The sequence below is a fragment of the Drosophila pseudoobscura genome, chromosome X (genome assembly GCF_009870125.1).
Source record: "Drosophila pseudoobscura strain MV-25-SWS-2005 chromosome X, UCI_Dpse_MV25, whole genome shotgun sequence".
NCBI lineage: Eukaryota > Metazoa > Arthropoda > Insecta > Diptera > Drosophilidae > Drosophila > Drosophila pseudoobscura.
The window spans coordinates 11,083,486-11,099,292 of record NC_046683.1 but is presented as its reverse complement, the minus strand read 5'-3'; the positions used below and the strand labels follow the sequence as shown (position 1 = coordinate 11,099,292).

The window sequence follows — 15,807 nt, the reverse complement described above, 5'->3', positions numbered from 1 at the left end:
TCGTTTCCTGTCCGTCCTGTTTTTTTTTGGCAAAAAATCAATTCATCTAGTGACTGAGTACCGGGTGTAAAAGTAGAGCCGCGACCATTGCCGCAACTCACAACGGTACCGCTCGTTTTTGTTTGTATTTTGGCACTGTAGATAAAAATGATTAAAGTGCCCAAGGTCATCTCACCTCGGTTTTTATTTTGTGGGCATATGGCAGATTCTGCTCAGACAGGACTACAAACCAATTATGCCCGGTAGTCCCATTTATGTGAAATGAATATTGAATATAAATCTTAGTCTATTGATTTTGATCCATTGCAGCAACAGGAATGTGGATGCCAGATGCCAAATCGACGCTGGAGCTAATTCATTGGACATGGCATGGGACACCTGACGCTTTAACGTCTTTAACGCGACAAAGGAGGCAGCCGAATCCACGTCCAATAAACGTTACTATGCAGAAATTCAATGCGGACGCAATTATGTTCTAATTTAGATTTCACTTGTTATGGCGGGGGGGGGGGGGGGACTGGCCCGTAAGCCGTAAACCCGTTTCGGACCTCCCCCAAACACAGAACTGGCCTATAAAACGATCGAGCTAATTGCGAAACAACATCAGTCACTGACAAACCAACAAACCCAAACATATCAACATGAAGTTCCTCATTTGCCTGGCTCTCTGCTCTATCGCCTGCGCACAGGCTGGCTTCCTGGCTTCGCCGGTCACCACATACGCTGCTGTTCCATCGTATGCTGCTGCCACATATGCTGCTGTTCCATCTTATGCTGCTGTTTCATCGTATGCTGCTGTTCCATCGTATGCTGCCACATATTCGGCTGCTCGTGTGCGATATACGGCTCCTGTGACCACATATGCTGCAGCTGCTGTTCCTGCTTACACATCCTATACCGCAGCTGCTCCTGCCTATACCGCCTACGCAGCTCCAGCCATTGTTAGCCCAATCCTGAAGAAGAAGTAAACACGCACGCTTCTTTTGCATACCTTTTGATCCATTCAAACCCTATGAAAACTTAATAAATATTCAATATGAAGCGTACATGGCATTTCATTCCTAGAAAAGTAGAACTCTCAAGGATCTCTAGGTAGGGCACTCCTCAAGATTTGCCTCCTTACAGGATTTGGAGTATAACATACTTTTGGACCAATCAGTGTGGCGGGCATTGAGCGCAAGTTTCAGCTTGTGGACCAGCTGTCCGTGTGGCATGAATCTGCTGATCAGATCAAGATGTGGCTTGAAGCTACAAGCTGTTGCTGGAGCGCATCCTCCACAAGGCAGTGAAGACAATCCCTTATGCCGGGTGCAAGGTCCTGCATTCGCTTATTTGGAACAAAGTACTGAGGACCGTTGCCACTGCTATTTCCGTCTGTTGTCGCTGATTTCCGGCACTTCTTATATTACATGTCTGCATTATGCTTCTCTATACGAGCCTTAAAATCTGTAAAAATATACACTGCACAATTTTCTTTTAGTTTTGTTAAGCATATAAATATTATCGTTTTATTTCCATTCTTTGTGGTCGGTCTTCCTTTTTGTGTTTAGTGTGGAATTCGCTTCGATGCACATAAAATGTTTACAAAAATTGTATTCATTTACAAGTTTGTGGTGTTGTTTTTGTTGTTGTAAGTAGTGTAGTGTCTAGACATTTTTGAAATGCTTATATTTGTTCGCTCTCCTTTGTCCTACGATCCTTCTGTTTCAGCCAGAGTCTGCCGTTTTTGAAAGCTGCGCTTTTAGTTTGTTGTTTGACAATAATTAAAGGGTGAGACTTCGTCGAGAGCAGTACGCGTGTAAATGAAAAAAGTGTTTTGCGAGAGGGGGTGTGTATGTGTGGCGTGCTTGTGTTTATATGTAAGAAATTATTGGGTTTTTTATAAACCAAAAACACGTAAAAATGTTAAACGAAGGTGGGGGAAAGGGGTGTTTTAAAAAAAAACATATGATCCTAGAACAAGAGAATACTTAAGAGTAGTCTAGCAGTAGCCACGATCGGGCACACGACGGCGTGGCGCACACTTGATGATGTTGTCCACTCGGAGTATCATTTCGGCAGCCTCGGAGGCAGACATGAGCACCTGTCGCTTGACGGCAAACGACTCGGTGATGCCCAACTCCCGTACATTGGCCACCTTGCCCTCGTCCATGTTCAGGCCCAACTGGTTCTTGCCCTGGGCATGACCCGCGCGGAGCTCAGAGACCAGCTGAGCGGAATCGTAGCCAGCATTATCGGCAATGGCAGTGGGCAGCGACAGCAGAGCTCCTAGAAAAGAAAAGCAATCAATATCTATGCTAATCATTTTGAAAGAGTTCTAGGGACACTTACGTCCAAAGGCCTCAATGGCAATGGCTTCCTTGCCGGAGGTCAGAGCGGCCTTCTTGAACACAGCATTAGCCATGAGGGCCTCTGAGCAGCCGCCACCGTAAATGATGCGCGACTCCTTAACTGTGGCAGCCAGCACACAGAGAGCATCGTGCAGCGAACGATCGGCCTCATCCAGAATCTGCTGGGTGGCACCGCGGATGACAATCGTACAGGCCTCGCCCAGCTTAACGCCGCTGAAACGCAACAGTGTGTCTTCACCGATCATGATCTGTTCGATCACATCGCACTCGCCCAGCTTCACGAGCGACGGATTCTCAAAGGTGGAGGCAATCTCACCGCCAGTGCAATAGGCCAGACGCTCGATGCCATCAAAATCGGCATGTTCGATGGCCATCACCTTGGCATCGGCGAAGAGCTGTTCGGGATAGTTGTAGATCAGCTGACGATTTATGAACACATTGCATTTGTGCTTGAGAATCTTGTTGACTTTCTCCTTCATCTTCTCCTTTTCGGCCATCTCCAGGTCGGCGATTTTGGCCAACGAATCGACCTTAATGCTGCTGCCGAACACCTTGATCTTGTCCGTGTCCATGGGCGTATTGGCAATGAGAATTTTGGCATTTTCAATCTAAAGAGAGGTAGAGGGGGAAAAATGCTAAAATATAAACAACAACTCGGAATCAAAACACTACTACACGCGGTTTTCAGCGGCATTCCATTCGCACTTTTGAAATAATTCAATTTGTGTTTTCATTTATGGTTTCTTTGCAAAGTCACGCGCGTTCGTTTCGATTGTACAACACTGGAAAAGCTCCACTCTGCCATTGATGGAGTGGGACTGCACATCAAACTCGTCAAAATGGCTGTGATATGAGATCAAAAACACATAGCTCACAGTCATTTTGACGCGTAAATGTGCAGCAGCAGTAGCAGCAGAATGAGAGCAGCATGGTTGGGTGGAGGTACAGGGGTTTCATTTATACTTACGCGCTGAGGCTGATGTACACCTGGCTTCTTGTCCAGCAGGAAACCATCATCCAGGAACGAATCACCCAAAGTGCCGCCAGACTTCTTTATTATCTGTATGGACTTGAGCTCGCCAGAGCCCTTCAGACGGAGGACAGCATCAACGGCGAGATTCGCAAAGAACTCCTTGTGCTGGTGCAGGATCTTGGAGGACAGTGTGGTACGGGCAATGTTAAGTAGATCTGCCTTGAACGTCTCATCGTTGGCAGAGTTGTCCTGGGCAACGGCAGTCAGGGCATCGAGGGCCACTTGGGTGGCCATGCGCCAGCCGGAGACAATGATCTGTGGGTGGAGCTTCTGTTCGACCAGCTTCTCGGCCTCGCGCAACAGCTCGGAGGCCAGTACAGTGACCGAGGTGGTGCCATCGCCGACCTCTTCGTCTTGCACACGCGACATGTCGACCAGAATCTTTGCTGCTGGATTGTCAACGCCCACAGCACGCAATATGGTGGCACCATCATTGGTCACCTCCACCTGGCCGGCATTACGGCCGTTGGCCACCAGGATTTTATCCATACCCTTGGGCCCCAGTGTGCTCTTCACCAGATCGCCGATAGCAATGGCGCCAATGAACGAGGAGAGACGAGCCATTTCGGCCTTCTCCTCCTGCGCCTCATTCTTGAGCACGCGCACGGGATTTAGAGACATCTCCTGTGTACGGGAAAAGTAAACATTTGTTGTTGAGTGTCTCAGCTAAATTCGTTCTCCCGTCTCATCGCCTCGACCTAACCCCTAAAATGGCGAGAGAGCGGCGAGTGATTCATCGCTCGAACATCTACAAAACGGCGTGGATTGCATCTAGAAAGTTCTACTCTTGCTCATTTTCTAATAATTGCATCACATTTTAAAGAAAACCATTGTCATTCCCACAATATTAAGACCATTCTGGAAGCTAACGCGCTCGCTCACGTGCGGAGCGGCCGCCTGTCAAAATGGCTTGGGTAGCTCGAGTCATGGTCGTCACACACCCGGCAAATGAAAATGCCCAATTGTATGCAATTATCAATGAAAACTAACAAACTATACGCTCAACTTGTCACTTGCACTGTAAACAATTAAATAAATATATCTGTTTGACTTCAATTTACCATTTTCTATGTTTAATTAATAAGTTTTGATCACAGAATTCACGAATACCAACACGGCGCAACAAAGGAAAATGGCGGAATAAGTGTGACCGCAGACTTATCGATAACATATACCGAAACATACGTCTCATTTTAAAAATATACCGTAAATATACTGGCGAACTCAATTTCTATTTTACATATTCCTCGTTTTTGATATTCCGACGAATATTACTAGCTATGTACAACATTTAGCCGTGCCCACATAATTTTAGCCCATTGATGAATCAACTTTCTATTTAACTGGTGTATTCTTAATACTTGCTTTTATTGCATATTGCGTAAAAAGAGGTTTTAGTGAAATAAGTAAGTCAATCAAAACGGAATCGGTGTGACCGTAGACTTATCGATAACATTTGAAATATACCGAAACATACCGTCTTACTTTAAAAATATACCATAAATATACTGACGCATTAAAGTTATATTTTACATATTCCTCGTTTTTGATATTCCGACGAATATTATTACCTATATAGAACATTTGGCCGTGCCCACATAGTTTTATACGATTGATGAATAAATTTTCTATTTAATTGGTGTATTCTTAATACTTGCTTTTGTTGCATTTTGCGTAAAAAGAGGTTTTAGTGAAATAAGTAAGTCAATCACAACGGAATCGGTGTGACCGCAGACTTATCGATAACATTTGAAATATACCGAAACATACCGTCTTACTTTAAAAATATACCGTAAATATACTGGTGAACTCAATTTCTATTTTACATATTCCTCGTTTTTGATATTCCGACGAATATTACTAGCTATGTAGAACATTTAGCCGTGCCCACATAGTTTTATACGATTGATGAATCAACTTTCTATTTAACTGGAGTATTCTTAATACTTGCTTTTATTGCATTTTGCGTAAAAAGAGATTTTAGCGAAATAAGTAAAATCAAAACGGAATCGGTGTGACCGCAGACTTATCGATAACATTTGAAATATACCGAGACATACCGTCTTACTTTAAAAATATACCGTAAATATACTGGCGAACTCAATTTCTATTTTACATATTCCTCGTTTTTGATATTCCGACGAATATTACTAGCTATGTAGAACATTTAGCCGTGCCCACATAGTTTTATACGATTGATGAATCAACTTTCTATTTAACTGGAGTATTCTTAATACTTGCTTTTATTGCATTTTGCGTAAAAAGAGATTTTAGCGAAATAAGTAAAATCAAAACGGAATCGGTGTGACCGCAGACTTATCGATAACATTTGAAATATACCGAGACATACCGTCTTACTTTAAAAATATACCGTAAATATACTGGCGAACTCAATTTCTATTTTACATATTCCTCGTTTTTGATATTCCGACGAATATTACTAGTTATATAGAACATTTAGCCATGCCCACATAATTTTATCCGATTAATAAATCAATTTCCTACTTGACTGGCTTATTTTAAACACTTGCTTTTATTGTATTTATTGTAAAAAAGGGTTAAACAAAATAGTTCAACAAAAAAAACTGTCGCAATGTTGCTGGTATTTAAAGACATGATGCGTGTATAGGCCTTTGTACACCCTATTTCGTTAATTTTATATGAAGATCAAACGTAATTTATTAAGACCTTTTCTCAAATTGATATTCTTTAGACATATTCAAGTACACTATTAGTATCTTGTATATATTTATGTCGACCCTGATACCTACTGAGCCTTGGAAGACAAACGTATTCACAATTCTATCACATCCATTTCCCCCAGGGTATGTGTGCATGGAATTAGCAACATGTTTGTGTATGGAATGAGACTCATTGTTGCAAAATCGAAACTGCGGCGAATCGGGTATTGCCTATATTTCAAGCTATAGATGCCCACTTAGCTTTATCCCATAGATAAATGCATTTTCTACAAGATTGCATCTTTTAATTACCTTAATGTATTTTATTTTGACCAAAAAACGGTTTTCAAGTAAATGTTGCTGCAACAGTGTGTATGGAATGTGCAACATTGTGTATGGAACGAGACTCATTGTTGCTAAAGCGAACTGCGGCGAACTGCGGCGAACTGCGGCGAAATCAACTTCGATTCAAAAAAACGACCAATTCTTTGTTCCGTTGAATAATACTATCTATATGGAACATTTAGCCATGCCCACTTAATTTTATAAGATTGATGAATCAATTCTATACATCATTGGTCCATTCCAAATACTTGCTTTTATTGGATTTCTATATAAAATGGAAAATTAAATTAATAGATTGAAGAAAATGGACAAAAATACCATGGGAGCGCGGCGAAAACCAGTATTTCTGCAGTATGACCCTCGGAACAGCACCGAAATATACGGTCTCACTTGAAAAATATACCGACTGGTGCGCGCCAAATCGAACTTTTTTGGATGTGAGCGACAAGGATTTAAATGTTGTCAACCGGGCCTTTATCTATGCCCACATAATTTGGTACGATTAATTAATCAATTTTCTACTTAACTGGCCAGTTTTTAGTCCTTGCTTTTATTGTATTTTGACTAAACAAGGTTTAAGCAAAATAGTTCAACAAAAAAACAGTTGCAATGTCGCTGGAATTCGAAGACATAACGCTTGTATAGGCCTTTGTACACCCTTTTTCCTCAATTCTATAACATCCATTTCCCCCAGGGTATGTTAGCAACATGTTTGTGTATGTAATGAGACTCATTGTTGCTAAAACTAACGGCGGCGAATTCAAGTTCGATTCAAAAAAATGACCAATTCCTCATATTCTTTGTTCCGTTGAATAATACTATCTATATGGAACATTTAGCCATGCCCACTCAGTTTTATACGATTGATGAATCAATTCTATACATGATTGGCCTATTCGAAATACTTGCATTTATTGGATTTTTATATAACATTGAAAATTAAATTAATAAATGACAAAAATACCATTTAGCACTAAAAAATACCACATGGGAGCGCGGCGAAAACCGAAATATACGGTCTCATTTGAAAAATATACCGAGTGGTGCGCGCCAAATCGAACTTTTTTGAATGTGAGCGACAAGGATTTAAATGTTGTCAACCGGACCTTTATCTATGCCCACATAATTTGATACGATTAATTAATCAATTTTCTACTTAACTGGCCAGTTTTCAGTCCTTGCTTTTATTGTATTTTGACTAAAACAAGGTTTAAACTAAATATCAAACGTAATTCATTAAGACCTTTTTTTAAGACGGACGCACTCAAGTTCTATTTTACATATTCCTCGCTATGTAGTTGAACGGAAAATGGCGGAAAATATTACTGATGAAAATTGTTCTTGTAGATCCATCCATACTGCGTTAAAACATTTTAAGATTCATAAAACATGGATATATATTAACACTCCCCTCCACGATAATCCTATTCCTCGACATATTTCGATACTATCGACTGGAGACTAGAGTTGCGCGCCAAAGTGGAATTGTTTGGAACGAATGAGTGCTTGAAAATAAATGAGTGACAATGATATGAATGCAATCGAGTGGAGTAAGTGATGCATGGTAGTACGATTTGAGAGTGCTAAAATGCAAGATACCTGTGTATGGATGTTACTATACCCTATATTCGTTAATATACCTGTTGAAATGATGATGAATATCAATTGATCAATATACATATTTTATTGTTGATAATATATTTGTAGAGCTGCCAACTTGTTGGTAGATTTTGGTATTAATTAGTAACAAGTCTGCCGGGTGTCATGGCAGACAGCTATTGGCCTTGCACTGGCGAATAGTATCGATACTTGTATCGATATTGGGCGCGAATCTTGAATTGGTTGTTACTCCATAATTGTGGAACATTGTTGTCTTCTGCTGACCAGAATGCCCTTAAACTCAAATGCAAAAAGTTTTAATATTAATTGTGGTCAGCGCGGTTGGGCTTGTTGCTTATCATTAAAAGTTTCTTGGGTAACAATGGAAATTATTTTTACATCAGCCGCATGCGATAAGGACCGGTCGCGGACGGACCACCCACCGCGGCTCTTGAAACTATAGTAAACTTAGGTTAAGTTGTGTAAAGTTAAGCACGAGTAATGCGGGGCTGGCGATAATCTCAAGTTTGCAATTGCACTGGCAATTTGTTTGTTATCTCGCTTTTATACATACACTGCTCTCTCTAACGTTCTCCCTCTCTCTCTCTCTCTGCCTCTCTCTGTGGAGGTCTTGTGGGAAAGTTTTCCCTCAGCATGAGCTATGTATTTGCATAGGCATAGGGCACAGGGATGGATCGCGACGGTCGGTTGGTCGGTTGGGTGGGTGGGGGGTGTCGATATGAGTGGAAATTGCGTTGGCCTTCCATTTGGCATGCACTCATTTGGGTTATCTGCTCGGGCACTTAATAAACTTCACTTAATGACTCTCGAAACATTCGCCTTGGAATCGCTTTGCTTGAAAATTCGCCTAAAAGCTCTCTCTCTCTCTCTCTCTCTTTCTCTCGCTCGACTCCCCTCCGCAGATGATAAGCTCAGTCCATCTCTTCCTCTCTCCAGGACGCATTTGGAGCCTTGGCGCCTAGATTTTACTTTGGGCAGCCACGTTGTCATTGGCAGCAGCGGAAGCAGCGAAAGGGCAGGGGGAAAAGGTAGGGGAGCGGGAAAGGCACTTTGAAGCCGCCAAAAAGAGGAAAACGAGAAATCCGCGTAAAAGCGCTTCAAAGGTTTTCGGGTCGACTGCATCAAAGTTATAATTAGTTGGGGGTTAGGTTTTTGGGCTACGTAGCTGCTCCACCAAGAACGTGGCACGCATGCTCTGGTCCGGTGCGGTGCGGTGCGGTGCGGCGCGGCAAGTGTAATCCGCAATTAGGCTTCACCGAAAAAAAATTCCTACACAGTTTTTGTTTCTTGTCGAAAAAAAACGCAGTAAGAAAGCTGGCTGCCCGGCTGTGCTTCGATTTTTAAATGCCCTTGAAGTTTGACGACCCATAAATCTAGATCTTTCAATGCTCTGTATATCAAGAGATCGCGCCATCTCTTTCACCCTCTCTGCAGTGAGATGCAAGAAAGGGAGAGAGAGAGAGATACATCAGAGGCACAAAAAAGAGATTCATAAAGAGACTGCCGAGGAGCAGAGCGTCTATGCGTCTTGAAATTCTTCAAATATATTGTGCCTATTGGATGCCAACTGCTTTGGGAACCCTCGTATGTATATGTACATTCTTTTGCTTGTAAGTAGGACGAAAGGACACATCATTCAGTCCACGAAACTGCTTTCAGAGGTATTTATTTATTTGTGTTGTAAAAATAGTGCTCGCACATTCCCTCGTGAAGGACACAGTAGCGAGGGGTTACGGCATCCGCGTGGATGCCACGGTCGACGAGACGATCCCGATAACGATAGAAGCGACGCTCTATCAGCTCAGGTGCGTCCTTTGGATTCGACCAGAGACGCTCGGCGGCGGCCCCAGCTCGCGGCCAGATGCGTGACTCCAACGAGTTTTGATCGACTGACTCGCTCCACATGCACACCTCGCCGCCAAGGACCTGCCGCCGATCGCGACTTTTCGGCAGCTTGTTATTGTAGACGGTCCGCCAGGTGTGGTATACGGTGCTACCGTAGAAGCCATGGTCCAGATACCAGGCATCCTTGGTGGAGACAATGATGCGGTAGCCTCGCTGCAGCAGCATCTTGTTTAGGGGCTCGTGAGAGTCGACCCAGGTCTGGATGATGAACCGATTCTTGGGCAGGTAGTTCTCGATGGCGAGGGGATCCGTCAGGCGGCTGGACCAGAGAATGACCGGCTTGGGCTCTGGAATGCTGGGATATATGCGCCGATTGATCTCCTCCCAGGCCAGGAGATTGCGCTGATGGAACTGCGCCCAGAGGCGGAAGAAGCTCTTCTCGCTGAGGTCGTAGCCATCGTCCAGCATCTTGTCTCGGATCTGCTTTGTGGTGTTCCAGCACGACAAGTACACCTCGTCGCCGCCCATGTGTATGGTCTCCTCCGGTGCCCCCATCTCTGCCACCTGGCGGAAGATCGCCTTCAGCACCGTGTACATGTTTTCGTTCATGGGATTCAGTTGGCCGCAAGGTGGAGCCGCGCAGTAGGCCTCCCAGCGAATCCTGTTCAGGCACACGGACAACTGACCCAGCCCCTCCTCTGGGCCCCACTGCCAGCCGCTGTGGGCGTGCGCAGGCCCATCGATCTCTATGAGGATGCGGATGCCCCTGAGGCGGGCGTACTTCATCAGCTGGACGACTTCCTTGGGGGAGTAGGTCTGCGAGCTGGAATAGGCTCCGTAGATCCGCATCTGGGGCACTCGGGTGATATCCAGCGGGAAGCTGTGAGCGTCCACCACATGCCAGTGGAGCACATTCATCTTGGAGGCGGCCATGCCGTTGATGGTTTTCCGCACATACGACAGGGGTATGAAGTTCCGTGAAGTGTCCAGCATCAGGCCGCGATGTGCGTAGACTGGACGATCGGAGATGACGACGTCTCTGACCAGCAGCAGGCCACTGGCCACGCTGCCCGTTACCAGATTGCTCAGCGTCTCGAAGGCATGCCTCGCTCCGTACACCGTCGTGGCCTGGATGTTCACAACGGTGCCCGCCGCCTTCGTTGTGTTGATGAACAGCTTGTAGTTCTCGTGCGTGCGCCAGTCAAGGACCAGGCTTTCGCTGATCACGTTGGCCTTGACCAGGATCTTCGCGCTGCTGGCCAGCGTGCAGTCGCAGCGGCACTCCTTGCGCAGATTACCCAAGAACAGGCGTCGTGTCTCGTCCAGGAACTGACTGGTCGCCTCACTGGGCGCCCTCACATCGAAGTGTATCTTCTGGGGATCGAAGTGCACTCGATTATGAGACAGACTGGTCTCCCCCGTCGGCATTGGCCAAACGGAGCCGTACTTGCCGCAGGACAGCCGGCAGTCCCGCTGGCTCTCGAAGCGCTCTTTTTTGTAGTTTTCCCCATCCACCATCTCACTCTCGGTCGTACAGAAGGTTGTCTGGCTGCAGAGCCATTTTGTGCCGCCGCCGCCGCCGCGGCCCCGCGCCAACCCAACGCCAAGGACTAGGAAAATCCAGAGAGCCAACATCATTCTATACGTGCAAATGTATGCGCGAAAAGCGCGAAAACAGCCAAAAAAATTGTAAATAAAAAAAAGTTTATTTTATATTAAAAAAATTTTGATATTTCAATAGCCTTGTATTAGGTATTTGACTTTAAAAAAGACCTAGCCTTCTGTTTTCTCTGTCCGATGTGGATGGTTGGGAACGGGTGCGATATGGGAATTAAGTAGAGCTGATGCTAAAGCCGAAGAGTAAATATGCGGTCCGAAATGGAAGAAACGGAAATCAAATGATTGTTTGACAGTTTGATATTTAATTTCAATAAAATGGCGTCCCTGCGCCTAGCAGTTGGAGATTGAGAAGATATTGAGATCAACTTTACAATCTACGAGTGAAAATGATTCGAAAATTACCTGGATGGTTCAAGGTTCTTGGTAAGGGAATGGCTTCTGGCTGCTTACCTGTCTTTTGTCCCCATGCATTTGCTGGGGACAACCGTGTATGTTAAATTTTGCCAAGGATGATGAAATAAACAGAACATGCACTGAAAATTGCTTTATTCCAACTGGATGGGCCTGGAAACATGGCAAAAAATTTAACAGAATTTCAGGGGGGGGGGCAAGGGGGTTCGACTTAATGCAAATAAAATGTATCGCAGCGTTGACAAGCCTCTCGCAAGCACAAGAAAAAGAACTGCAGAAATGGGAATGTCAGGAATCGGGTGTAAAAAGCTCGAAAGAAACATTTAAGTGAAATCGCGTTCGTCTGTGAATGCGTGTTAAATACAGAAAAACTAATGAATGAGAATTTATTCAATCAAAGTCGTAAAAACATATCGAAATAACGATTATAAACCAAATTGTTGAACGGGAATTTCCATGATGTCGCACACGACGGTCGTATGAATAAATAAAACGGATACTAGCTCTTAATTAGACCCGTAATTGGTGACTTTTCGTTATCAAGATACTCATTCGCACATGGCAAAAAAGTGTGACATTTGCACAGAAAAAAAAACAAAAGGGGTTTTTACGGCCACCGATTCAAAGACCGATTTCAGCACAACCTGAGGCAATCCTTCGATAAGACTAATTTCAGACGGTTGTCCCCAATATTAGCCAATTAATCTTTGGCTCCAATCCCATTAGCAATGTTGTAATCAATTTGAAAATGATACCAGAACAGAGTTCTATGCAAATTTAAAAGGTGGCCCTAGCAGCGGCTCAAATTATTTGTTTGTAAAATTCGCGAAAATCGATTTTTAAAATTGCCCAAATTGATATAAATCAATATAAAATCTAATATATTTTCAGGAGATTTTTTTTTTGACTATTTCGTTATTACTTGATTGAGGATTCGTCGGTCGTTGATGTGCTGGATCCGATATCCGACAGTGTGGGGACGGATGTAAAATATTTCATTGCCTTGTTCTTCACTCATAATATGTTTGCCACCATACAGTGGGGCTACAATGGGCCTAAATTGGGGCCACAGTGAGGCCACAGTGGGGCCACAGCTTGGCAAGAAAGAGTACGGCATTAATGTCGAGTGTTTTCGACATTGCTTATTTCATCTTTTAAGGTGTGGTCCTTTATTTTTGTGGATAATCTACTTGGCCCTCCGACCACACTGTGCATGGGAAAGACAGTGAGAAAGCATGTGTTGCAAGTACGAGCAGCCACTCATGTGGTTGCATGTACTGTTACTCGTAGTTTGCGGTGGTGCGGGAGGCGGTTCGTTTCAGATTCATCCATGTTTTGCAGGTTGTACGAAATGCCGCAACATTTTATTACGGTTAAGCATGCATTCATTATGTCTACTTGTAGCTCTGGCTGCCCTGTCCGCCTCCCTGCCTCCCTGCCTCCCTGCCACTGTGTCATTCTGCCCCATGCCACGGAGACAAATGAGTGGCAGGCGAGGCGAGGCTGGACTCCAGCTGGTGGAGAGAGGGGAGGGAGAGGAGAGACCGAAATACGTGATGGGCAAGTCATTCTTGTCCGCACCGTCCAGCTCATTTGGTGCTCGACTAATCGCAAATAACACACATCGATTACAGGAACAATCCTCGGAAGGCGTTGTCGGCGAGGAGAGAGGTGGAGGGGGATAAAGCCAAGACTGGAACAGAAACAGAAACAATTAGCACGGACCCGGACATAATTGGCGTGCAGTTACAGAGGCTGATTAAAGAAGCAATCATAAAATTAAGACCCATAATCCCGTGCAATTTGGACAAACACACGCAAACGGAATGGAACTAGGACTTGGACTAGGACTTGGACTGGGCGCTGGGCACTGGGCACTGGGGACCACGAACGGACAAAGTGGTGGCAGAAAGAGAATAGGAATACGAAGCCCACTGGAAGGAAGCTAATAACCAAAGCCAGCAGCAGCAGCAGCAGCAGAAGGAAAAGCAGAGGGACCACACAAAAATCACTTTACACGCTCCAAATACAAAACAAGCAATAAAGTTACAATCAATATTCCGACCCTGGCATACCCGATAAATTTCAACAAATATAGCTATGGCAAGAGAGTAGAGATATCTGGAAAAGTATCTTTAAAGTGTGAATGCCAGAGCTTGGATTGCGAGATACATTCAAATATATACCAGCTTTAAGAGCTTATGGTCCAGAGTGTATAATCTGCGCGTTGCATGCAATCTCACGGTGACAATATACCCTTGAACTCTGCAAGTACTGGGTAGTGTACGGAATGTGTGTGCGTGAGAGTGTGCGTGTGTCTGGACTGCATTCCGTTAAGGAGCAGGAGCAGGAGAAGGAGAAGCGGCGTGAGGAAGAGAAGTTAAGCTTCTGGTACGTGCGGCGATTTGTGTGCTCGGGTAGTGCCATGCCACAAGAGGTAAGGTGAGGGCAGTGGCAGGGGCAGGGACATAAGGAGTAGCTGGCAGAACAACACAAGAGCAATATGAAACCTTCATTAGCGAGAGGCGGTGGGAAGGATGGGCTGGGCACTATTGCACTGGGCCCCCAGCCACAACGGATTGAAAATGCTTCCGGCCATACAAATTGTACATGAAACGTGAGAAATTAATTTTCAAGGTGGCCACGCAGCAGCAGCAGCATCACAGTCCTGGTCCTGGTCACACCCCGCCCCCTTGGTCGTGGTCCCCCCCTCCGCGTGACCTGTGAGCCCCAAGGTGCTGACCAGGAATTGCCTAACTTTTAGCCTAGACGTCGAAACCGAAACGGAAACCAAGAAGTTTATCAGTCTGTTGAGCTTTCTGGCACAAGATCGAGGCAGCATCGAAACCGAAACGGAACCCAAGAAGTTCATCAGCCTGTTGGGGCACTACTCATCGTTCGGCAGCTCCTGGGGAGTCATGGTGGGGTTTTTCGCTCTCTCTCGCTCTCGGGCTCTCTCTATATCGTGATATATGTACATATGTATGCAAAGCAATGTCAAAATTCAATTTAATGCTGCCGAAACGAAAATCTGTCAGCTTGCAGCACAAATAATGTCAAAGCCAAGCGCACACAGACACCCGCAAGCTCACACACACACACACACACACACACACTCACACACACACACAGGAATAGAAAAGGAGTTGGAGACAGCCACAAAGTGACGCTCACATACACAGAGGATATATGGATACCTCCTGTGACAAGACACACACAAAAGCCAAAGCAGGATGCTTGCGCCTGTCAGCGGCAATTGTGGCTGATTTGCGCTTTTTATACCCTATCAGAGAGTACTTCGATTCGATCAGGATGTTCGTTTCTAGTAACTAGTCCCTCCCTTTTCTGCAAAAAGTGCCACAATATCAGAGGAAGGCGTAGGACAAAGCTGTGGAAGGATAGGTAATGCTTTCTAAAATAATTCCATTAATCTTTAACAATTTGTACATATGTTACCTGCTGACCCTTAAAGCCATTTGCCCCAGTATTGAGAACTATTTATATTGCTCCGAGCGAATAGACTTCAGGAACAGGAACAATTTCAGGTAGTTGCGTAGTTTCCGATGCACAAGACATGCCATCAAGCTCATGTTTGAATTTGTGCTTTGGCCAAAGCACCGATCAGCACTTTCGGAAGAGCGGAATATTAAATATTTGGCTCGTACTCAAATGCGATACGAAGAAACGGAGCGGATACAAATGTACGATGTACTTCTTGGCATTGTCTAACATTTTGTCGTAGAGTGTCAATTACGTACCGGCCCTCTTGTTTCCGTTCTAGTTATCATTGTTGATTTCGTTCTTCTTTTGGCTCTTATGATTGAGATTTGCGCGACATGCTCACACGCGCATTTTCGTTATCTTGTTGGATTCCGTCTCCTCGTCTATTGTAAGTGGATCA

General features: G+C 44.6%; 3 protein-coding genes across 3 annotated transcripts; 1 reads left to right on the top strand and 2 right to left on the bottom strand.

The window, feature by feature from the left end:
* The first annotated feature begins 514 nt into the window (after positions 1–514).
* On the top strand, positions 515–1,046 carry LOC117184541 (cuticle protein 16.5-like). The gene has a single exon (XM_033382720.1). It carries the CDS (start codon positions 642–644, stop codon positions 966–968), a length of 327 nt encoding a protein of 108 aa, XP_033238611.1. The 5' UTR covers positions 515–641; the 3' UTR covers positions 969–1,046.
* A 428-nt stretch (positions 1,047–1,474) lies between these two features.
* On the bottom strand, positions 1,475–4,551 carry CCT2 (chaperonin containing TCP1 subunit 2). The gene is made up of 4 exons (XM_001354897.3): positions 4,446–4,551; positions 3,319–4,008; positions 2,332–2,959; positions 1,475–2,268 (listed from the first exon to the last, which is right to left on the bottom strand). Exons 1-4 carry the CDS (start codon positions 4,446–4,448, stop codon positions 1,982–1,984), a joined length of 1,608 nt encoding a protein of 535 aa, XP_001354933.2. The 5' UTR covers positions 4,449–4,551; the 3' UTR covers positions 1,475–1,981.
* Positions 4,552–9,664: 5,113 nt separating this feature from the next.
* Positions 9,665–11,570, bottom strand: LOC6901564 (chitooligosaccharidolytic beta-N-acetylglucosaminidase-like). The gene has a single exon (XM_002134201.3). It carries the CDS (start codon positions 11,511–11,513, stop codon positions 9,696–9,698), a length of 1,818 nt encoding a protein of 605 aa, XP_002134237.2. The 5' UTR covers positions 11,514–11,570; the 3' UTR covers positions 9,665–9,695.
* Between the last annotated feature and the right edge of the window lie 4,237 nt (positions 11,571–15,807).

What these genes read in the sequence shown, in the direction of transcription:
- LOC6901564 (XM_002134201.3), bottom strand. Translation starts at nt 11,513, where the DNA reads ATGATGTTGGCTCTCTGGATTTTCCTAGTCCTTGGCGTTGGGTTGGCG.
- LOC117184541 (XM_033382720.1), top strand. Translation starts at nt 642, where the DNA reads ATGAAGTTCCTCATTTGCCTGGCTCTCTGCTCTATCGCCTGCGCACAG.
- CCT2 (XM_001354897.3), bottom strand. An exon ending in GTGTACATCAGCCTCAGCGC is followed by an intron (nt 2,960 to 3,318) that starts GTAAGTATAAAT and finishes ACCTCTCTTTAG; the next exon opens with ATTGAAAATGCCAAAATTCT. An exon ending in TGCCATTGAGGCCTTTGGAC is followed by an intron (nt 2,269 to 2,331) that starts GTAAGTGTCCCT and finishes TTTCTTTTCTAG; the next exon opens with GAGCTCTGCTGTCGCTGCCC.